General features: G+C 40.2%; 1 protein-coding gene and 1 long non-coding RNA gene across 8 annotated transcripts in view; one reads left to right on the forward strand and one right to left on the reverse strand.

Moving 5' to 3' along the window:
• Window positions 1–23,453, forward strand: part of KYAT3 (kynurenine aminotransferase 3) — a 70,106-nt gene that overhangs the window by 28,862 nt on the left and 17,791 nt on the right. For 3 of the 7 annotated variants that reach the window (XR_014055259.1, XM_081495521.1, XM_081495526.1), the window contains 6 exons: window positions 11,639–11,697; window positions 12,201–12,345; window positions 14,013–14,162; window positions 19,730–19,816; window positions 21,483–21,608; window positions 21,704–21,824. Coding sequence is in view for 6 of the 7 variants with exons in the window: in XM_081495521.1 (XP_081351647.1) it covers window positions 11,639–11,697; window positions 12,201–12,345; window positions 14,013–14,162; window positions 19,730–19,816; window positions 21,483–21,608; window positions 21,704–21,824 (688 nt within the window). In the remaining variant the exon portion in view is untranslated. Of the gene's footprint in view, window positions 1–3,649; window positions 3,722–3,923; window positions 3,983–10,168; window positions 10,881–11,638; window positions 11,698–12,200; window positions 12,346–14,012; window positions 14,163–19,729; window positions 19,817–21,482; window positions 21,609–21,703; window positions 21,825–23,453 lie in introns of those variants that run through there. The other 4 variants (XM_081495525.1, XM_081495524.1, XM_081495523.1 and 1 more) reach the window with 4 other exon arrangements.
• Window positions 693–12,557, reverse strand: LOC145507970 (uncharacterized). The gene is made up of 4 exons (XR_014055262.1): window positions 11,874–12,557; window positions 9,438–9,514; window positions 3,607–3,989; window positions 693–1,835 (listed from the first exon to the last, which is right to left on the reverse strand). It is a non-coding gene; the product is annotated as an uncharacterized LOC145507970 (long non-coding RNA).

Here is a 23,453-nt window from a genome sequence, read left to right on the forward strand (position 1 = left end):
GGCTGGACGGCATCATTGAGTCAATGGACATGGATTTGGGTAGACTCAGGGAGTTGGTGATGGACAGGGAGGCCTGGCGTGCTGCGGTTAATGGGGTCGCAAAGAGTCGGACACGACTGAGTGACTGAACTGAACTGAACCACAAGTAAAAGTTCATGTGCTGCAACTAAACATCCCCAGTATCGCAAAGAAGATGGAAGACCTGGCGCAGCCTAAATAAGTAAATAAATATTTTAAAAAAATTTTTTTCTAGAGATGGAAAAAGACAATTATTGAAATATCTTTTTCTGGGACTTTTCCTGGCAGTCCAGTGGTTAAAACTGCCTTCCTAATGCAGGGCCCAGATTCAAACCCTGGCTGGGAAACTAAGATCCCACATGCCACGCAGCACAGCAAAGTTAGTCTTTTTCTATTTATCTTTCTGTGCATTTTTAGTTTTATAATTGTAGTCTCTAAAATAGCATCATGTTCAGGTGGGCGCTTAATCATAACGCCATTCTGGAAGGCACATTAACCTCTGGAGAATCTGCATGTGATTTACTTCAATGGAGTTTCAAAGATTAAAAAAAAATAGGAGAAAAACAAAAAGGTATATTTCTTGGTTCATAATTGCCAGAGTCCAGCTCCAGCTGGTCCAGGTGTCCCCAAGGGATGAACGGCGTCGGCAAAAGGAAAAGAAAGGAGACAGAGAGTTTTTGATGGCCCAAGGACCATAATCTTTATTGCTTTAGTCTCTATTTATATAGCACATGTTCTTCTACGTAATGATTCTTACAATATTTTTCCATTCAGATCAACATCCCCTGATTCTAAGATGTGTTAAAAGTTTGTTTTTTTCTTAGTCTATTGTCACATTTTGGTTACATGTTTACCCCGAAACCTATTTTTATTTCACTAGAACTTAGTCTATGAATCATATCATTCCATCTACTTTTTCTGTACAGCCTTCTACTACAGCGAGTACAGCGTCTTGCCTCAGTGAATAAGTACTATAGCGGTGGCTAAGGGTAAAAGTTTCTCACAGTACAGCCATTGTCAGCGGTGGCTTGTTTACCATCTACCCACATAATACAAGACAATTTCTGGCAGGGACAAGTTTTTTGCAGCTTACCTAGAAACCATTTACAATACAATTCATATAGTTCTTCTCCATTTATGCTTAGATTCTGAGGGGAAAAGGCAATTGGCTTAGTTTCTGTAATTTTCCCTGATACATGACCCAAGTTTTCCAGTCATCAATAACAATCTCCTCATGAGGCCAGATCACAATAGGCTTAGGGCTTGTTTTCCAAATGATCATGGCCTTATTCCCTGGCTGAGTGTTAGGGATCCACCAGCCAGGGGCCTCAGTAGGTTTAATCATTTTTGGAATGTTTCTCTGAGGCAAGGGATCATTTTTCTTTTTCCTGGACTCTCATGACCTCATCATGGAAGCCCCTACAACTCCAGCCTTCAAAGAATAAAACAGAGTTGGCCACAACAAAAGCATAGAAACAGGAAGGAGGGAAGGTTCCGATCCTGGAGAGAAACTTGTTTGCAGTTTCTTCTTGAGTGGTGCCGTGATTTTGTCATCCGGCAGTAAATCCAGAACGGCTCCCAACAGAAAGAAAGAAACAGAGCTAGCCACAACGAAGCATAGAAACAGGAAGGAGTGAAGGTTCCGATCCTGGAGAGAAACCGCTTTGCAGTTTCTTCTTGATTGGTGCCGTGACTTTGTCACCCGGCAGTAGTTCCAGAACGGCTCCCAACACCTCCCCCTTTTTTATTTCTTAAGATGGCGCTGTGGAGTTCTAGGGAGACTTCCTTGATACTTTTACTTAAGACTCTGACGATGGCTGGAAGTTAAAAGAAAAACTATTAGGATCCAAGCTATTATTACTCCTATGTTCATTACTGTGGGTAGGAAACTCTTATGAGATACAAAATCAGATAAGCTATCAAAGAAATCTTTTGCAGTTTGAGAAGTAGAATAATCTAACTCAGACTGTTCTAGTTAAATCCAAACTAATATCTGATTGGTTCCATATTCCTAAGATACGATTTTGGACTTGATCCCAAGAATATACTGATTCATTAACCTTCAATGGGGTCACACAAATCCTTTTATGTTCTGTATGACATCTCAAAGCAAGCCTTACCTTTAAAGCGGTTAGTTCCTGTCCTATATGCAAGAGAGCTTCTTCTAATGCATCTACCTTATCTTCTAATTTTCTATCTATTATCTCTTGTGTAGCTAAAGCAAGGGAAACGTTTTTGGAAAGCTGATTAACATGTTCAGCAGTGTGTACTTGCTGTGTGAGTGAAATAGCTGATAAAGAAAGAGAAGTAATTGAAGCAATGAGGGCGGCTATGCCTAAAACTAACAGACCCACAAACCTCTTTTGCCTAGTCAATAGGCTCTTAACTTGCTGTAGAGCCAAGAGGCCATAATTATCATACCATGGAGTAGTGAGGTTCACAGGTACCATAATATAAGGAGGACGCTTTAAAACCATCAGCACTCGAATCTGAATAGAGGAGGTTACACAACTGGTCAAAACACATTGGTAGCATTTTGTCAAAGTTCAGTTTAATTCAGTTGCTCAGTCGTGTCCGACTCTTTGCAACCCCATGAATTGCAGCACGCCAGGCCTCCCTGTCCATCACCAAATTTTGTCAAAAAACTTGTCAAAAAAAAAAGATTTTGTCAAAACATCAGTCTTATTCTGATAGATAGTGAGGTCTATATAATCTCTGGCTATGAGAAACACATAAGGAGCGGGCAAGCAAGCTTGGATATAAGTAGAGGGCCCTCGTGGTCGGTGGAGAATAATAGGAGCAGTGGCTGCGATCGCCTTCCAAAGATCAGGCTGCCATTAGGTGTTTCCTCCATGGACTAGAGATAACATAGGAGGTACAAATCCATTTTGATGCCATCTACTAATTCTCAAAGGTTGCAGAATCAGAGAATCATTCCAATTAAGGAACCTAGCTGAGTAAAGTATTTTCTAAAATCTCGACTGGGGTCTGGGTTACTCCATTCATTAATGTCAAAAAGCTCTCCAGGGATTTTTAGATCTATCCGAGAATCATAAACACATTTTCTCCAGAGGAGAAATCCAGATCTAAAATCTATATTTTCCCAATCTTTTTCTGTAGATGAATTTTCTGGTGCAGCCTCAATAGGAGACTTGCCACAAAGTGGATATTTGGGTGGATGTGCAATAGACATCTTATGAAAAGGGTCCATGTCTCCCAGTAATCTTAACAATATAGACCAGGCATGCCTTTTATCAGGCTCTCTGGTCTTTCTGGTCTTCACAGGAGAGTCAGTTACAGGCCCTCTTTTAGATATAAGGATACATCCATCTTTGTTAGGAGCCTGTGGGAAGCGATATCCACTAACAGGCTTAGATTCATTTGGGAAAATGAAGCATATAGGATGAAAGGCTGAAAGACCATAAAAAGTAAAATTTGTATTCATCCGAAATTCATTGTAAGGGTAAGGGCTGCAAGAGCCACTCACTAGCTCGGGCATAGCCTGGACATTGTCCCAGGCGACTGCCTGAAAGAGAGGAGGGTCTGGGAAATAAGCCCGATAAGAATCCCCTGCTGAACCGGTATTACCTGACAGGCTAGCAATGTAAGCATAGCAACGAAAAGATTTCCGGGAGTTGCGGCGGCTCCTTGCTCCGTTAGCAGCCCGTGAGCTTCATCAGTCAACTTCCTAATTTGGCCCCAGGTAGGAAAATTAACGTCTCTGGTTGAAGCTGCAGGACGGGGACGTCAGCGCGGCACCGGTGCAGGTCGCGGTCTGAGGCGAATGGGTCCTGGAGCGTGGCTCAGAGTGAGATTCTGAAACTGCTGACAGGGCGGCTCATGTTTTGAAAGTGGTTGTGGTTTTTTGAAGAGGAAGTAGGGAGGGGGTGGGGGGCTGCTTTTCCAGCGGCGGCGGCGGTGAAAGGCCCGACATGTCTGATAAGTCTATCGGGAATCCACAAAGGTGAGTCCTGTGGAAAAAAACACGCGTACCCTCGGCCGTTTGTTAGTAAAATGTCTGACCCTTTCCACTGACCCGAAAGCAGGTCTTTCGCTTGACTAGAGGTTTAGGGTTATTATGTTCCGGGTTCCAATGTTGGAACATTGCAGTATTTCCTTGTGAATCTGCATTAAGATTATTCAGCACAAAAAGGGCATGTTGTAAAACATGATGTGAGGAGCTATATTTAAATTCTCCCTCTTGTAGTTTGCTAATTTGAGTTTTTAATGTTTGATGAGCTCTTTCTACCACAGCTTGTCCCTGAGGATTATAGGGGATCCCTGTCGTATGAGAAATATTAAATTTTTTACAAAATTCTGCAAAAGATTTAGAAGTATAGGCTGGGGCATTATCAGTTTTTAGAGCCTTAAGCATTCCCAGATAAGAAAAGCAAGTGAAGAGGTGTTGTTTAACATCTTTGTAAGCTTCCCCTGTTCTTGCAGAGGCTATGATAACATGAGAGAAGGTATCTACAGTAACATGGACAAAAGACAATTTTCCAAAGGAAGGCACATGAGTTACGTCCATTTGCCATAGAGCATTGCGAACCAAACCTCGGGGGTTAACTCCTAGAGAGGGAATGGGGATGTGAGTTGGACATTGAGAACAGCCTCGGACTATCTCGCGGGCTGCTTCTTGTGGAATATGAAACTGATATCGTAGGGCTGTAGAATTTTGATGATGTGTAGCCTGAGAAACTTTTGCTTCCTCTAAAGCTGAAAATATTAATGATCGAGTCAAACTGTCAACCTTGTCGTTCATCTCATGAAGGGGCCCTGGTAACCCAGAATGAGCTCTAATATGTCCCACATAGAAAGGCAATTTTCTATTCCATATCTGTTTTTGTAGTTGATTTAAAAGGTCAAAGATTGTTGTTTTGTTCTCAGGGAGGACTGCAGTCTCAATATGAGGAAATAGTCTCACCACATATTGAGAGTCTGAAAAAAGATTGAAAGTGACGTCATATAAAGTTGAAAAGGCTCTTATGACCGTGATAAGTTCAGCCCTCTGAGCTGAAGTCTCAGAGGTTTGAAAAACATGCTGTTTTTCTTTAGTCAATATAGCTGCACAGCCATTAGAGGATCCATCTGTAAAAATCAAAACTGCCCCCTCAAGAGGCTCTTTCATATATCTAGTAGGCAAGATTACAGGGTGTCTAGATAAGAACTGCAACAAAGGGTTTTTTGGTAGATGATGTGATGTTTGCCCAGTAAAGGCTCCCAGGGCTATCTGCCAGTTTTCATCAAACGTTAATAAAGAATTTAGTTGGTCTTTATTATAAGGAATTATTATCTCATGTACATCACGGCCGAACAATTCTACACTTCGTGTCCTTCTTTTTAAGATCAAAGAGGAGACTAAAGAGGGATAAGCTGCCACAACCTTTTTGGCCATGGCGGGCAAGTGGAGCCATTGTAAGGGTCCTTCCTGCCATAGGACTCCCGTGAGAGCAAGGGGAGTTGGCAGAATGATCAGAGCCAACTGTAATGGTAATTTATTGTAGTCAGTTGGCAAGAATTTAGGAGTTGTTCTACTCTATCTATGGCCTCTTGTGTCTCTGGGGTTAATGATCTTAAGGAGGTTGGATCTGAGTCACCTTGTAAAATATTAAACAAAGGTTTTAATTCTGCTGTAGTTATCTTTAGATAAGGTCTAATCCAATTAATGTCACCTAGGAGTTTTTGATAATCATTTAGGGTCTTTAAATGATCTTTTCTCAATTGAAAAGGTGCATGGGATACAGTTTGTGAATTAATAATTCTTCCTAAATAAGTCATGGGAGGATTAGTTTGAATCTTTTCTGGGGCAATTTTTAACCCTTTATTGCATAGGGCTTGAGTCATCTGATGTAAGACTTCCTGTAGATAGGTTCTATCCTCGTGAGCTAGCAAAATATCATCCATATAATGGATTATATATACTTGATTATGCAAACCCCTAATATTTTGAAGAGCCTCATCTACATATTTCTGGCACAAGGTTGGACTGTTTTTCATTCCTTGTGGTAAAACCTTCCATTGGTACCTCTGATGGGGCTGTTTAAAGTTTTCTGATGGATGGCTAAATGCAAATCTTTTTCTGTCATTAAGGCTCAGGGGAATAGTAAAGAAGCAATCTTGTAGATCTATAACTATAACATTATAGTCTTTTGGGACAGCCACTGGGGAGGGCAGCCCAGGTTGTAGGGCCCCCATATCTTCCATTGTGGCATTAATAGCTCGAAGGTCTTGTAGTAACCTCCACTTTCCCAATTTTTTTTTTTAATAACAAATATAGGAGTATTCCAGGGACTAGTTGAGGGTTCAATATGACCTGTCTCCAGTTGTGTGTGTACTAATTCTCTTGCTGCTGATAACTTTTCTGAAGTTAAAGGCCACTGTTCAACCCATACAGGGATATCTGATTTCCAAGTTATGGGGTCAGCAGTATGAACAATGGCCTCCCCTATAAATTTGGATATCCTAAACCTTGTCTATGGGGAAGTACCTGAGGTTGAATAGGAGATTGCATTCCCTGCTGATATCTACCCAAGCCCTTAGAAGGGTCATAATTCATTTGCAACATTTGAGCTGTAACTTTATGATCGGGACTGTATAGTAACGTCCCCATCTGAGATAAAATATCTCTCCCTCATAGAGTAAAAGGAAGAGTAGATATTACATAAGGTTGAAAAGTTCCCATCTGACCTTCTTCCTCTACCCATGACAATATTTGTGAACTTTTAACCACTGAAGGTGCTTTACCTAGGCCAATTAATTCATTTACTGTGGTTTTTGTGGGCCAGGCATTAGGCCAATTTTTCCCTGCTATACAAGAAATATCTGCTCCAGTGTCTAGGAGCCCTTTAATCTTTTTTCCATTGATTTTTAATTCTTTCATAGGCCTATTATGAGTTATTTGTTGAATCCAAAAGGCTATGTCGCTAGAGCCAAAACCGTTATCCCCTCTTTCTACTGTTGTTGCAGAGTTCCCCATGGGGTGATAAGGTAATAGCAGGAGTTTAGCTATTCTTTGGTTTTTATATATCTGTTGGGTTTTTGTAGGAGGTGCTATCATCACTTGAATTTCCCCAATATATTCTGAATCAATAACTCCAGGTATAACAGTTATCCCTTGCAGGGAAAGTGAGCTTCTTCCCAAAATAATCCCCACCAATCCTTTAAGTAAAGGCCCCTTTACTCCAGTAGGTATTTTTACTGTTGGGGAATCTGAGGATAATATTGTTGAGGTGGTGGAACTGAGGTCCAATCCTGCACTTTCTGGGGTTGTTCTACAGAGTTCCGTGATGGAACGAAGGGGATGAATGGGTTGAGGGAAGATGCCCCTATCATTGTTGGGGCCAGGGGCTGGCCCCTTAGTCCGTTTCCCTGATCATTAAGATTAATATTATTATTAATAAGAGGTGTTCCATCTCTATGAAACTTAGATCTACAATCTTTAGCCCAGTGAAACCCTTTCTGACACTGGGGACACACAGTTTTTAGAGGAGCCGAGGCATTCATGGATGACCCATTTGTGTCCCCCACGGCTGTCTGACCTTTCTTTGGGCAGGTGCGGCTAAAATGGCCTGGCTCTCCACAGGAAAAGCAATTACCATTCCCAGGGAATCCTGTTCTTTGATTTTTACTTTCTCCTTTCATAATGTTCTGCACATAATGAGGATAGGTCTCCCCCTTCAATGCCGCTGCTATTGCAACGCCCTGGATAAAAGCTGGACTAACATCTGCACACTGTTTGATATAACCAGTTAGGGTTCCTGTTTTTCTAATGGGCCTCAGAATAGCTTGACAAGTGGAATTGGCATTTTCATAGGCTGGTTAGTTGTTTGACAAGCATATCAGCTGCTTCCTGATTTGTTATCACCTGGTTAACAGCTTGTAACAATCTAGACACAAAATCCTCATACGTTTCATTGGCCTTTTGTTTTATTCCTGCCAAAGTAGCAGCCCTATCAGATTCTTGGGGCAAAGCCCTCCAGGCATTTACAGCACAGGAGGTTACCTGCATCAATGCTTCTCTTTCCATTCTCATTTGGTCCTCGGGCTTATCAAAATCCCCTTCCCCCAACAGCATATCTTTAGTAATATCCTCATATCTCCTGCTTCTCTTATTTATTGCAGCTTGTTTCCGGGCCAGGTCTTCATTTTTTCTGTCCTCCATAACAGATATTGTCCCCCTGGCAAACATACCTTGGCTATTTGAACCCAGTCATAGGGAGTCATCCATCTGCCAGCTAAGGCGTCTAATAAGGTCAGTGTATAAGGAGCCTGGTTTCCATATTCAGAGCAAGCCTCTTTCAATTCCTTCAGGATCTTATAAGGAATTGGTTCTCATGTTACTTCATCATCGAATTCTCCATGAAATACTACAGGGAAACAGGTTGCAATATCCACATCATCTATGTCCTCTAAAAGAGGAAGATGGTGAGCTGCTCTCAAAGATTTCTCTTTAGGAACTTTATCCTTCTTATCAAAGTTTATTGGGCCTGGAGGAGGAGGCTGTTTTGGGAGTCTTTGCCTCAGTTCTCGAAGGGAAGGGTATATGGGTTTTGGATGAGGCTTAGGAGTATGAGGAAGTGGTGCTGAGGGTTTAATGGTTTCAGTGGTCTTAGCTGGATAAGCCCAAAAATCGTCATCCTTATGATAGGCGGCAGCTGCCTCTTTTAAATCCTCTTCATCTTGTGGGAGCAACTGATCCTCATCATCTAAAATGTTACATCCTTTGGCTAAGGCAGCAACCAAAGTCTCAGGGGGTTTAGGAGGAATTAGTGGAGTGGTCTCCTCAGGAACCTCTCCTCTATTTATATGGGGTTCTCTCATAATCTCCTGTGAGGGGTCCAAAATATCCCTAATCAGATTCCATAGGGTAAAAGTATCCACAGGTACCCTTTCTGGTCCATGGAGAGTATAAAAGGTTTTTAGTTGCTCTCCTACCTTAGCCCATGTATCTATGTTCATAGTGCCCTCTTCAGGAAACCATGGGCATTGCTCTTGCACAAAATTAAAGAAGTCTGCCAGTTGTTTTTTACCCATCTTAATCCCCCTCTTTGCTAACATATGTTTTATAAAGTCAGTGAATAACTGTCTCTCCTTGGACTCACTGTGTCCCATTATGAGTCTTATAGAAGGTTCTTTTTAACTTCTCAAGTTCTGTAAAGATAACTGTCTCTCCTATGACTGACTGTGTCCCAGTACAAATCCTATAGGAGGGCCTTTTTAACTTGTCAAGTTCTGTGAAGATAACTGTCTCTCCTATGACTGACTGTTTCCCAGTACAAGTCCTATAGGAGGGCCTTTTAACTTCTCAAGTTCTGTAAATATAACACTTTCCACCCGTCACTTACCCTGCCTATCTCTACAGGGGGGTCTGCAGCACCCAGGTGGAGTCCTAGCCATCCCAACTTACTCAATATGCTTACCCTTGGGTCTCCTGTTCTGGGCGCCAACTGCCGGAGTCCAGCTCCAGCTGGTCCAGGTGTCCTCAAGGGATGAACGGCTTCGGCGAAAGGAAAAGAAAGGAGACAGAGAGTTTTTGATGGCCCAAGGACCATAATCTTTATTGCTTTAGTCTCTATTTATATAGCACATGTTCTTCTACGTAATGATTCTTACAATATTTTTCCATTCAGATCAACATCCCCTGATTCTAAGATGTGTTAAAAGTTTGTTTTTTTCTTAGTCTATTGTCACATTTTGGTTACATGTTTACCCCGAAACCTATTTTTATTTCACTAGAACTTAGTCTATGAATCATATCATTCCATCTACTTTTTCTGTACAGCCTTCTACTACAGCGAGTACAGCGTCTTGCCTCAGTGAATAAGTACTATAGCGGTGGCTAAGGGTAAAAGTTTCTCACAGTACAGCCATTGTCAGCGGTGGCTTGTTTACCATCTACCCACATAATACAAGACAATTTCTGGCAGGGACAAGTCTTTTGCAGTTTACCTAGAAACCATTTACAATACAATTCATATAGTTCTTCTCCATTTATGCTTAGATTCTGAGGGGAAAAGGCAATTGGCTTAGTTTCTGTAATTTTCCCTGATACATGACCCAAGTTTTCCAGTCATCAATAACAATCTCCTCATGAGGCCAGGTCACAATAGGCTTAGGGCTTGTTTTCCAAATGATCATGGCCTTATTCCCTGGCTGAGTGTTAGGGATCCACCAGCCAGGGGCCTCAGTAGGTTTAATCATTTTTGGAATGTTTCTCTGAGGCAAGGGATCATTTTTCTTTTTCCTGGACTCTCATGACCTCATCATGGAAGCCCCTACAACTCCAGCCTTCAAAGAATAAAACAGAGTTGGCCACAACAAATGCATAGAAACAAGAAGGAGGGAAGGTTCCGATCCTGGAGAGAAACTGCTTTGCAGTTTCTTCTTGAGTGGTGCCGTGATTTTGTCATCCGGCAGTAAATCCAGAACGGCTCCCGACAGAAAGAAAGAAACACAGCTAGCCACAACAGAAGCATAGAAACAGGAAGGAGTGAAGGTTCCGATCCTGGAGAGAAACCGCTTTGCAGTTTCTTCTTGATTGGTGCCGTGACTTTGTCACCCGGCAATAGTTCCAGAACGGCTCCCAACACATAATTGGAATAGAATGAGAACAATGGTCTATTTAATAACCGTTATCACTATCTTCCTCCTGGATTGAATTCAAATTACTTTACTATTCTATTAAGAAAATCTTTGCAAAAATGCTGCCAATCATTTTTATTTCAGCAGCTTATTGTCAGTGAAATCAAAGATAGTTCCATGCTTCTGAAAGATAATGTAAACTTCCTTTTCGAATCTTAAAGAACTGAAAAATGGAATGCTTTGCTGTAATTTTAGCTTTTAATATGTCAAGCTTGCTTAATGTGAGTAGACCTGACCTAAATGTCTGATATACCTTTTTTAAAAGGCAATATTCTTGTAGTCTCTTTTAGAATGTCTTCTGCAAAAGGCAGTGTGTGGAAACAGTGCTGCGTATGTGTTCTGAAGTCAGACTACCTGGGTCCAGATCCTGAGTTGAATCTATTTAGGTTTAAATGCTACTTGCTTTCGTGAACTTGGGCAGATGTAAAGTTACATGATCTTATCCTCTCTGTACCTCATGTTCCTCATGTGTAAATTATGGCTAGTGATAGAACCATAACGTGGGGTTGTTGTAAATATTAACTGAGTTAATTATTTAAGACCCTTTGAACAGTGCCTAGTACACACTGCATAACGTTACCTATTATTACTATTATTTAGAACTCCTTATTGAATAGTCTTGAAACCATCTGTTTTGGTGCTTCCTGTGTGCCACATAAGGAACTTACTTGGGAAACTGTTGATCCCCCTGACCTAAAATGATCTTCAGAGCATGACTCAAGATATTGTTTTAACTGACTTCTTTTTAGTATCATCATTGTTCTCTTCAGTACATTTCAGGCCTTTAAAATGATTTATTTAGAACAATAGATGGGAGATGAATTCCTCTTAGGAATTTTTTAATGGTGTCTAGCATTTTTCTCTATGGTACTGCTTTTTCTTTGGTGCCAGTAGGGAAAAGAAACAGTTACCCATGATTTTCTGGCGTTGTTGTTAGATGAAAATAATTTTTAAACCCCTTAAATTTTATATATTTCAGAAAATGTCTTTGAAATTTAAAAATGCAAAACGAATTGAAGGCCTTGATAGCAATGTGTGGTGAGTACCTTACAGTGAACAATAATAATTGGGTGAAATTTTTTTGCATCCATTCATTGGAAATGGAAGTAATGATTCATATACTTATTCACTTAGCCAATGTGCCAGTCCCTGTGCTAGGCACTGGAAATGGACAGAGAAAGGGACAAATTGGGTGATAACCTTGTGAAACTTACCTCCTTAATCCATCAACATTTCCTGTTAGCTGTACTCTCTAATGAGAGAACCTAGCAGCAGATGGTTGAGGAAAAAAAAAAATTGTGATTAAAATATGGGCATCATGGAACTGAGATTTGTAAGATACATTAAGTTTATCAATTCAACCATCATTTATCTAGGCAAAGTCATTTTGTAGATGGTAAAATTGTTGTCTTGAACTCATTAATTTTTTTTGATCTGTAAGACTAAACTAAGTCTTATTTTTCAGTTTTATAAGACTATGAGATATAAAAAGCTAACTTTGTAATCACAGTGCTTACTAATACTAGTCTTTTTTATCTTAGGACTGAATTTACCAAACTGGCTGCAGACCCCTCTGTTGTGAATCTTGGCCAAGGCCTTCCAGATATATCCCCTCCTGTATATGTAAAGGAAGCATTATCCAAGATTGCAGCAATTGATAATCTGAATCAGTACACACGGGGCTTTGTAAGTATATGAGCACCATGTGTGGTGTGAGCGTGTATTTTATATCGTATTGTGTGTGAATGTACTTCTGTCACTTCTCTGTAATTGGCTTTCTGGAACCAACTATCCCAACCTGATGGGCAAAGGAACCCCCACCCTTGCCCTTATCACCGAGGATAAGCTGTCCCCTACTTCCAGCTTCTCCACAGTACTGTCTTGGCCCCTCCTTTACTATTATTCCAGAATGGGGTTCCCATGGCAACAAAGGAAGGAGAGTATTCACTTGAGAGATGTTTTCTCTCCTTTCATACTTATACAGCCTCAGCGCTGGTCTCTTCATTAATATCGTCTATTTCCAACTAGTTACGTTCTCTCTGCCTCAGCCCAACCTCATCCTTCTTTCTAGAAAGCCTACAAGAGCCAGAGAGTTCCCAGGTTCTACCAAAAAAAAAAAGTACCACAACTTACTAAGTGAATTGAGCAAAGCTTCAGGACACAAGGCCAATGTACAAAAATCAGTTGTATTTCTGTTGTACTAAACGTGAAGTTAAAAAGTAAAATTGTTTAAAATGCCATTTACAGTAGTATCCAAACACACTGAAATTTAGAACTGATTTTTTTAAAGATATATACAACATTTGTTCACTGAAAACTACATCACTTTGCTGAGAGATATTAAATGATACCTAAATAAATGGAGTGATATATGATGTTCATAGATTGGAAGATTAAGTATGGTTAAGGTGTCAGTTTTCCCTAAATTGATCCATGGCAGAGAGTGGCAAGCTATGGTCCATGGGCCAAGTCCAACCAATCCCTGACTTTGTAAGTAAGGTTTTATTGGAACATACCCATACCCATCATTCATATATTTTCCAGCTTTTGTGAATATATGTGAGTGTATATATATGTGTATGTGTTTATACTGGTGTAGCAGTGGGGATGGGGTTGCAGTGTCAAATTACAACCAGCTTCTCTAATACTGTAATACTTCCTAATTTCAAAATATGAAAAATGTGCTCTAGCTTCACTTTTATTGATTTTAACCAGGTGAGGCTCTCAGACATACATGCCACTGTTCCAAAAGAAATAAAAAGATGACAAGTAAATACATCCTTAACAAAAAAATTCTTCCTTTTCTTCATATGAACTGGGATGGACAACTTAGAAGGAGCCATACTCTTTTACCTCACCAACCTAGGATATATCTAACCAATCTCTCTCCTCTCCTGCATCCTGACCTAGTTTATTACTCCAGAGCCAGGTGCTTTCCTAACAAAGTCACAAGACCTGCACTTGGACGCTTACTAATATTTTCTGCAAATGACTGAAAATCAAGGTGGTTACCGAAAGCAAAAAGGGGATGCAGACGCTGGGCAGAAAAAGACAGATAATCAAGATATCGGATAACAAAGCTGATACCTTTTTTGTATTTTTGATTTTGTGTTCAAAAATCAGTCATTTAATAGGGAAGTTTTTAATCATTAGCAAATCATCATGACCATTCATTCAGGAACCGTCTGAAAATAAGGGGAACAATTTTTTTAAATTTGTTGCCATAAAAATACACATTGGAGAATTGTAAAACCTAAATGTTAAAAATTTTTAACATCCCAGAGCCAAAATATCTCAAAGAAATAAGTCTCATAATTAAATTCAAGGTTTTGTTCTTCCTTTTCACTCAACAGGGTCATCCATCACTTGTGAAAGCTCTGTCCTGCCTATATGAAAAGTTTTATCAAAATCAAATCAATCCAAATGAAGAAATCCTTGTGACAGTAGGAGCATATGGATCTCTCTTGAATGCCATTCAAGGATTGATTGATGAGGGGGATGAAGTAAGTATATTAACATTATCATGTTGCCTGTATTAATCACTATCATTTGTCTTGCTTTTATTTTCACTTTTTTAATGCTCTTTTATTTTAAGTATTTTTCAAATATAGTACATATACAGTCAAGTTCACAAAAAACTGTTAAGTACAACTTAGTAAATGTTTACGTGTGTGTGTATGTTTGTCTCCCTGTAACCACAAACCAGATGAAGAAACAGTACATTTCCAGCAACCTGGAATGCTCCCTTTTGCCCCTTCCTAGTCTATATTCTTCCAGAGGTAACAGTCTTCTGTGTTCTGTCACCAGAGATTCATTTTACTAGCTCTTTAACCTGATGTAATAGAATCATACAGTATATATTCTTGAGTCTGACTTCTCTCATTTATCATTTTGTCTGTGAGATTCATTCACTTCTGTTGCATGTCGTTTATTCTTCTGTTTACAGCCTATTTACATAAGGGCAGGTAAAAGAGGCTAGCAGTAGTATGGGAAGATGAATCTTAGTTTTCACTGCTGAAATAACTTTTAAAACTCAATCAACAAGTATTTGGTCACTGTCTTTTTGTGCCCTGTATTGTTAGCAGCACCATGTGAGGGATGTATAACAAGACAACTGAGTGACTTTTTTATTTAGTGAAGTGATATAAAACCCACTTTAAAAAGCACTGACCTCAGTAACTCTGCTCCTGCTTCCCCATTATCATTCCAGTACCCTTGCTTTGATATTTACTCACCTCTTCCATTTATTCAAAGTTTATTGAGGATATGCTAGACAATGTGGGAGAGAAGATTTTTTTAAAAGACTGTATGTGGAAGAGGTTACCTGTTTAGTGGAGGAGATGGACTTGTAAACAGATACAGAAGGATGCAGTGTGATAGGCAGTGGTGGGGAAATGTGTAAGTTACCATGGTAACAAGAGGAAGACGTGATGAACTCTGCTAATATAGGTCCAGAAAGCTCCAGATAGGTGTTGGGTAAGCCAGTCTGAAGAATGAATATTTGTATTGAATGAATACATTTGTATTGAATAAAGAATGAATATCTGTATTGTTATTCCCTTCTTTGAACTCTCTCGGCACTTCTCGGCACTTTTTTTTTAATTCTGTGGCTGCACGTGGTCTTCATTGCTCAGTGCAGGCTTTCTTTAGCTGTGGTGAGCAGGGGCTAGTCTTCGTTGTGGGCTTCTCATTGCGATGGCTTCTCTTATTGTACAGCAGGGGCTTCAGTAGTTGTGGCGCAGGAGCTTCATTGCTCCAGGGCACATGGTATCTTCCCAGACCAGGGATCAAACCTGTGTCCCCTTGCATTAGCAGGCAGATTCTTAATCAGTGAGGCACCAGGGAAGTCCTGAACCACCACTACCCCCCCAGCACTTTATCTGTACCTCCTTTATGAAAGATACTGTGACTTTGTGTTACCTTTTCTTTTACATCTCTATTCCCTCAACTCTGCCAAACAATAAGTTACTTAAGGAATCATGTTAAGGAAGTATAATCATACTTTCATATGTGCAATTTCCTTTATTCCTATAAAATAGCTGAAAGTTTCAGCTCAGGATTTGATCGTGTTACTCCTTTGTTGCCTTACTCCTTCTCTGCACTCTGTTGATGTGCCCCAAGGCTCAGCCCTTTGCCCTATTTTCTCTATTCTTCTTCCCTATCAACTTATCTAATATTTTGAAACTGCACACATCACTTTGCATCATATAGGCCTATTATTTTCCTTATAATTTACTATCTGAAATTATCTAATTTACTTCCTTGTTTCTTATTTATTATGCCTCTCTGTAGAATTTAAGTTGCAGGAAAATTAGTTTATTATTGTAGAGCCACCACTTGAAATAAGGAGTGCTCGGTAAATATTCGTCAGAAAGAGAGGGGACTCATTTCCATTGTAAAAATAAGGAAATTTCAGGGAAGAGTGTCAGGTATAGTCTCAGTTCCACCTTGCTGCCTCCCCTGTTTCCTTTCCTTCACTGAGCTCTCACTTCATGCCAGGCACTGTGTCTCATCAGGGCTGCAAAGATGGGTCATCTTAGTCCCTAAGAATTTCACAGTCTAATGAACTTGAGGAAAGCATCCATTCCTGGCTCATGTCTTTGTCCTCCACAATACCCAAAACCTAACATAGCACATTGTATAGAAAATATTCAGTGTGAATTGGATGACTAGTACAAACAAAGGGGCTTTAGAATGTAAGGGCCTCCTATGACTCCAGTGAGACAGGCCTTGAACAGGAAATATAAATAGTAAAAAGTAGAAATTTAGGATGATAATTAGGTGCCATGAATTTAACCAACACAAACTTAAAGGCAGTTTAGTGTTCAGTTCAGTCGCTCAGTCGTGTCCGACTCTTTGTGACCCCATGGATGGCAGCACGCCAGGCCTCCCTGTCCATCACCAGCTACTGGAGTTTACCCAAACTCATGTCCGTTGAGTCGGTTATGCCATCCAACCATCTCATCCTCTTGTTGTCCCCTTCTCCCACCTTCAATCTTTCCCAGCATCAGGGTCTTTTCAAATGAGTCAGCTCTTCGCATCAGGTGGCCAAAGTATTGGAGTTTCAGCTTCAGCATCATTCCTCCAATGAATATTCAAGACTGATTTCCTTTAGGATGGACTAGTTGGCTCTCCTTGCCATCCAAGGGACTCTCAAGAGTCTTCTCCAACACCACAGTTCAAAAGCATCAATTCTTTGGCACTTAGCTTTCTTTGTAGTCCAACTCTCACATCCATACATGACCACTGGAAAAACCATAGCCTTGAGTAGACAGGCATTTGTTGACAAAGTAATGTCTCTGCTTTTTAATATGCTGTCTAGGTTGGTCATAACTTTCCTTCCAAGGAGTAAGCATCTTTTAATTTCATGGCTTCAGTCACCATCTACAGTGATTTTGGAGCCCCCAAAAATAAAGTCAGCCACTGTTTCCACTGTTTCCACATCTATCTGCCATGAAGTGAAGGGACCAGATGCCATGATCTTTGTTTTCTGAATGTTGAGCTTTAAGCCAACTGTTTCACTCTCTTCTTTCACTTTCATTGAGAGGCTCTTTAGTTCTTCTTCACTTTCTGCTATAAGGTTGGTATCATCTGCATATCTGAAGTTATTGATATTTCTCCCGGCAGTCTTGATTCCAGCTTGTGTTTCATCCAGCACAGCATTTCTCATGATGTACACTGCAAAGAAGTTAAATAAGCAGGGTGACAATATACAGCTTTGACATACTCCTTTTCCTATTTGGAACCAATCTGTTGTTCCACATCCAGTTCTAACTGTTGCTTCTTGACCTGCATACAGATTTCTCAGGAGGCAGGTTAGGTGGTCTGGTATTCCCATCTCTTTCAGAATTTTCCACCATTTATTGTGATCCACACAGTCAAAAGCTTTGGCATAGTCAATAAAGCAGAAATAGATGTTTTTCTGGAATTCTTTTGCTTTTTTGATGATCCAGCGGATGTTGGCAATTTGATCTCTGGTTCCTCTGCCTTTTCTAAAACCGACTTGAACTTCTGGTAGTTCATGGTTCGTGTATTGTTGAAGCTTGGCTTGGAGAATTTTGATCATTACTTTGCTAGCATGTGAGATGAGTGCAATTGTGCGGTAGTTTGAGCATTCTTTGGCATTGCCTTTCTTTGGGATTGGAATGAAAACTACCTTTTCCAGTCCTGTGGCCACTGCTGGGTTTTCCAAATTTGCTGGCATATTGAATGCAGCAGTTTCACAGCATCCTCTTTTAGGATTTGAAATAGCTCAACTGGAATTCCATCACCTCCACTAGCTTTGTTTATAATGATGCTTCCTAAGGCCCACTTGACTTCACATTCCAGGATGTTTGGCTGTAGGTGAGTGATCACACCATCGTGATTATCTGGGTCGTGAAGATCTTTTTTGTACAGTTCTTCTGTCTATTCTTGCCACCTCTTCTTAAAATCTTCTGCTTCTGTTAGGTCCATACCATTTCTGTCCTTTATTGTGCCCATCTTTGCATGAAATGTTCCGTTGATATCTCTAGTTTTCTTGAAGAGATCTCTAGCCTTTCCCATTCTATTATTTTCCTCTATTTCTTTGCATTGATCACTGAGGAAGGCTTTTTTATCTCTCCTTGCTATTCTTTGGAACTCTGCATTCAAATGGGTATATCTTTCCTTTTCTCGTTTGCTTTAGATATCCTTTCTTTTTACAGCTATTTGTAAGGCCTCCTCAGATAGCCATTTTGCTTTTTTGCATTTCTTTTACTTGGGGATAGTCTTGATCCCTGTTCCCATACAATGTCATGAACCTCCTTCCATAGTTCATCAGGCACTCTCTATCAGATCTAGTCCTTAAATCTATTTCTCACTTCCACTGTATAATTGTAAGGGATTTGATTTAGGTCATAACCTGAGTGGTCTAGTAGTTTTCCCTACTTTCTTTAAGTGTAGACTTGTAAAATTATACTTTGTTGCCAGATTTTTGCAAAGCAGTTTGAATATATATATATATGGTACCGTAAAAGGTGTTTCTCCTCTTTAGTCTAGCAGTAACAAGCACTATAATGGAGAAACTGTGCAGTCACTAATTCACATTGTACTGTTATTTATACAGAATATAACAAAATTATCCTAGAATTCAATAGACTCTCAAATAGCCATTAAAACAATGCATTAAAACTAAATAATATTAAATCTTTGTGAAGTATTGCTATGTGTAAAAAAGATAGAAATACTGAATGCTGACAATGGGTATAAATCATGTGTTTAAACTCATTATAGAAAAGCAAAAAGTCAGGGATACTAGGTCCAGACTGGCATATTTCAGAAGAGATAGCAACTGGACAGGTTAGTCTGGCCCACTGACCTAGGGACAGGCCATGAGTAGATTGAGAGAGCCTGTAGTAGCCTATAGAACCTTGTAGGAGCAAAGGAGCTAGGAAAAAAGAACCCAGATAAAAGTCACCTGGAGGGAAATTGTGGGTATCAGACATTAACGGTAGCATCCTGTCTTGTTGCATTCTTTGTTTGGGGATGTTTTTGAAAAAAAGAGAAACGTCTTTGTTGTTGTTCAGTTGCGCAATCGTGTCCAACTCTTTGTGACCCCATGGGCTGTTGCACGCCAGCCAGGCTTCCTTGTTCTTCTCTCAGGATTATACTTAGAAATTACTACTCCATAACAGAGAGCATCCCTGCAGTGCTCTCTTTGCTTCTAGTCTTGCTCTGCGACTGATCGTTTACTTTCTAATTTGAAATTTAAACTCACTGTTTTTAGCTAGATCATCCCTTTGAGAATGTAATGAGAGCTATGGACCCTTTTCCCAGAAAAATAAACCTATGCATGTAGAAAATTTTGCATACAATTTGAAGGGTCCCACTGCAAGCCTATCCACAGAGCTCCCTAGGAAATCAAAGGGTCCAATTAAGGCTCCTGACAAGTTTGTTCCCTAGGTCTTTTTCACTCAGGTGTGTGAAGACAAAGCCTACTTTCTTCACTGCTGCATCTCAGCATGTTGTATAGTGCCTCACACGTAGTGCATACACAGTATTTGTTAAATGGATTAATTATTGATAGATTTCATATTTGGTTTGATTCCAGGTCATAGTGATAGTGCCTTTCTATGACTGCTATGAGCCCATGGTGAGAATGGCTGGAGCAACACCTGTTTTTGTTCCCCTGAGATATGTAAGTTTGCCCCTGTGATTTACGTTTTTTAAAAAGTTTTGAAAATGCCAATTACTTTGTTGCCAATAAAGTTTCTACTTTGATTACATTTGGGGATTTACTGCTTATCTATCTGTACCATGACTGAATGTAACAGCTATTTAAGCGGGGATTTTTATTACTTCATCATATGTTTGCCATGTATCTGTTGTAACAGCTTCTACCTTGTATGTAATACTATTTTTTGTGACTGTGTCTCTCCCCTACTGACTTGAGCACCGCCAGGTCAGAGGCCAGTCCTGACTCACTCTTATAGCTCTAGTCCCCAGTGACTCACACTGCAGGGTGTGTGCTGGTGCTGCTGGTGGTCTAGTCATTAAGTCGTGGCTGACTGCGACTTCACGGATTGTAGCCCTCCAGGCCCCTCTCTCCATGGGATTTTTCAGGCAAGAATACTGGAGTGGGTTGCCATTTCCTCCTCCAGGGGATTTTCCCCACCCAGGGATTGACCTCAGGTTTGCAGCTTGGCAGGCTGATTCTTTACCATTGAACCCCCTGGAAATCCCAGAGTGTGTGCTGGGTGTTCAATAAATACTTACTCAATTCTGAATGAAGTGTTTCGGTTTTTTTATTCTACTTTTATCTTTAGGAATACAGTATAGTTTCATTGTCTTTTTAAAAAATCTTATTCAAATAAGTAACACACTAATGTGAAGCATTTTTGGGCTCCAAAATCACTGCTGATGGTGATTGCAGCCATGAAATTAAAAGACGCTTACTCCTTGGAAGGAAGGTTATGGCCAACCTAGATAGCATATTTAAAAGCAGAGACATTACTTTGCCAACAAAAGTCCGTCTAGTCAAGGCTATGGTTTTTCCAGTGGTCATGTATGGATGTGAGAGTTGGATGGTGAAGAAAGCTGAGCGCCGAAGAATTGATGCTTTTGAACTGTGGTGTTGGAGAAGACTCTTGAGAGTCCCTTGGACTGCAAGGAGATCCAATCAATCCATCCTAAAAGAGATCAATCCTGGGTGTTCATTGGAAGGTCTGATGTTGAAGCTGAAACTCCAATACTTTGGGCACCTCATGCAAAGGGTTGACTCATTGGAAAAGACCCTAATGCTGGGTAGGATTGGGGGCAGGAGGAGAAGGGGACGACAGAGGATGAGATGGTTGGATGGCATTACCGACTCAATGGACATGGGTTTGGGTAGACTCCGGGAGTTGGTGATGGACAGAGAGGCCTGGCGTGCTGCAATTCATGGGGTCACAAAGAGTCGGACACGACTGAGCGACTGAACTGAACTGAACTGAATGTGAAGCACAGAATCTTCTATTAGCCTTATAGAATCAGACGTGTTAGCCATAGCTGTTAACCATAATCAGATGTGTTAACCATAACCACATAGCTGGCTCCTCTGAAGGAATTTAGGCAATTTTACAGCTGTTAATGTTGACAGAGTTCATGTTTCCATTTAACAGGTATGAGCATGGGACTCAAGTCCTGTTGGGCTGTTAAGGCAGAAATAAATCTCAGTTATTTTTGTTTCTTTTCTTTGTTAGTTATCTATTAAGTTGCCTTTGCCATGCCTTTCTATACTTTTTTTCCCTTATTAGGTTATTTATTTATAATACAGCAAACGTGAATTAACTGAATTAAATCACATCTTCATTCTTCATGCTTAGAAACCTGTTGATGGGAAAAAATGCTCGAGTTCTGACTGGACCTTAGATCCTCAAGAACTGGCAAGCAAATTTAATTCCAAAACCAAAGCTATAATACTAAATACTCCACATAACCCCCTTGGCAAGGTGAGTCTTTGATCTCTTTATACATCTTCTGATCCATCATTCTCTCACACATTGAATAATTGGCTCTGCTCTTTTGTTTCCTTTCATATGTGTAGGTGTACACCAAAGAGGAACTCCAAGTAATTGCCGACCTTTGCATCAAATATGACACACTCTGCATCAGTGATGAGGTTTATGAATGGCTTGTTTATACTGGAAATAAGCATTTTAAAATAGGTACCAATTATTACGTAGAGTCACAGATCTAAATGTGTTTGGACACATGTGGAATATCTGATTGGAAAGGATCCCAGAACAGCTTTAGAATAGTCTTTGTAATGGGTAGATGTCTGTGAGCACTTAAAAATGGGACTTGAATGAATGATGTTTGAGTGGATTTATGAACAGGTTGAATGACAAGCAGTACAAACTCATGAGACGAGATTTTAGATCACAGTATACAACTAGGAAACCAGAGAAGTAGTACTTTTGCCTTTATTCTTAGGTTGTTCTTTTTTTACAATAATCTAACTATTACTTTGTATATAAGACATAGGGAACTTACTTATTCCTGAACTGGTCTGTCCCTACTAAGGGAAATGCTGAAATGCCAGATGAACAGGAAAAAAATTGCTGTGACGGTAAGGTATTGCTGCAATGAATTTCACCATTACTACTCCATCTCGGGCTTCCCCAGTGGCTCAGTGGTAAAAAATCTGCCTGCAGTGCGAGAGACACGGGTTCAATCCCTGGGTCAGGAAGATCCCCTGGAGGAAGGCGTGACAGCCCACTCCAGTATTCTAGCCTGGAGAATCCTGTGGACAGAGGAGCCTGGTGGGCCATAGTCTATAGGGTCACAAAGAGTTGGACATGACCGTAGTGACTGAGCGTATACACACACACACACACCCAGGCCATCTCACAGATACCATGGTGTCTTCTGGGGTGATCCAAACTTATGTCAACTATAGGGTTATAACTGTGCTTCATTCAGTCTTTGGGTCTTTGTACTTTCCCTTCCTATACTTGGAAACACTTTTCCCTCAGATATCCAAACGGCTCAGTGTCCCCTCCCTGGGGTCTTTATATTCAGTTTTCAGATTTTATGACCACAACATTTAAGATTTAAACCTCTCTGCATTTTCTTTGTCCTTTCTCTGTTCTTTTGTGTTGTTTTGTTTTGTTGGCTGTGATGGGTCTTTTTTGCTGCACTCAGGCTTTCTCTAGTTGCAGTGAGTCAGGGTTACTCTTCATTGCGGTGTTCGGACTTCTTATTGCAGTGGCTTCTTTTGTTGCAGAACACAGATTCTAAAATGCAGACTCAGTAGTTGTGGCACACAGGCTTAGTTGCTCTGAGGCATGTGGGATCTTCCCGGACCTGGGATCGAACCCATGTTCCATGCATTGTAAGGCAGATTTTTAATTACTGGACCACCAGGAAAACCCTTCTGTCCTGTGTTTTCCTGTATAACAAATATTAGGATCTATATATTTTTACTTCTAACCTGCAAGGAGGTAGGAAGTTTTAAATGTTTTGATCTCTTCTGAATCCTCAGTTCCCAGAATAGGGTCTTGTGCATGGTAGACAATCAGAAAATAATTGTTGAATAAAATGAATAGAAAGTATGAAAAGGGTGAGGGAAGAATAATATCACTGGCAAGAACCAATAAATTTTAAAATTAGGGTACTTATATGTAAATAGTTGTTGCACACATCATAATTACCCGTGGTAAATTACAAACTGTTGTGGAGACACAGAGGAGATCAACAAAGTGGGCAAAAGATGGAATTAGTCAGAGAAGTAGAAAGAAAATTCTTCTCAGATAAATTTGTGTACTAAGGTGAGATGGCATGAAAGATCAAGA

Source organism: Giraffa tippelskirchi, chromosome 5 (genome assembly GCF_054371585.1).
Source record: "Giraffa tippelskirchi isolate mGirTip1 chromosome 5, T2T-mGirTip1v1.2.pri, whole genome shotgun sequence".
Taxonomy (NCBI): Eukaryota; Metazoa; Chordata; class Mammalia; order Artiodactyla; family Giraffidae; genus Giraffa; species Giraffa tippelskirchi.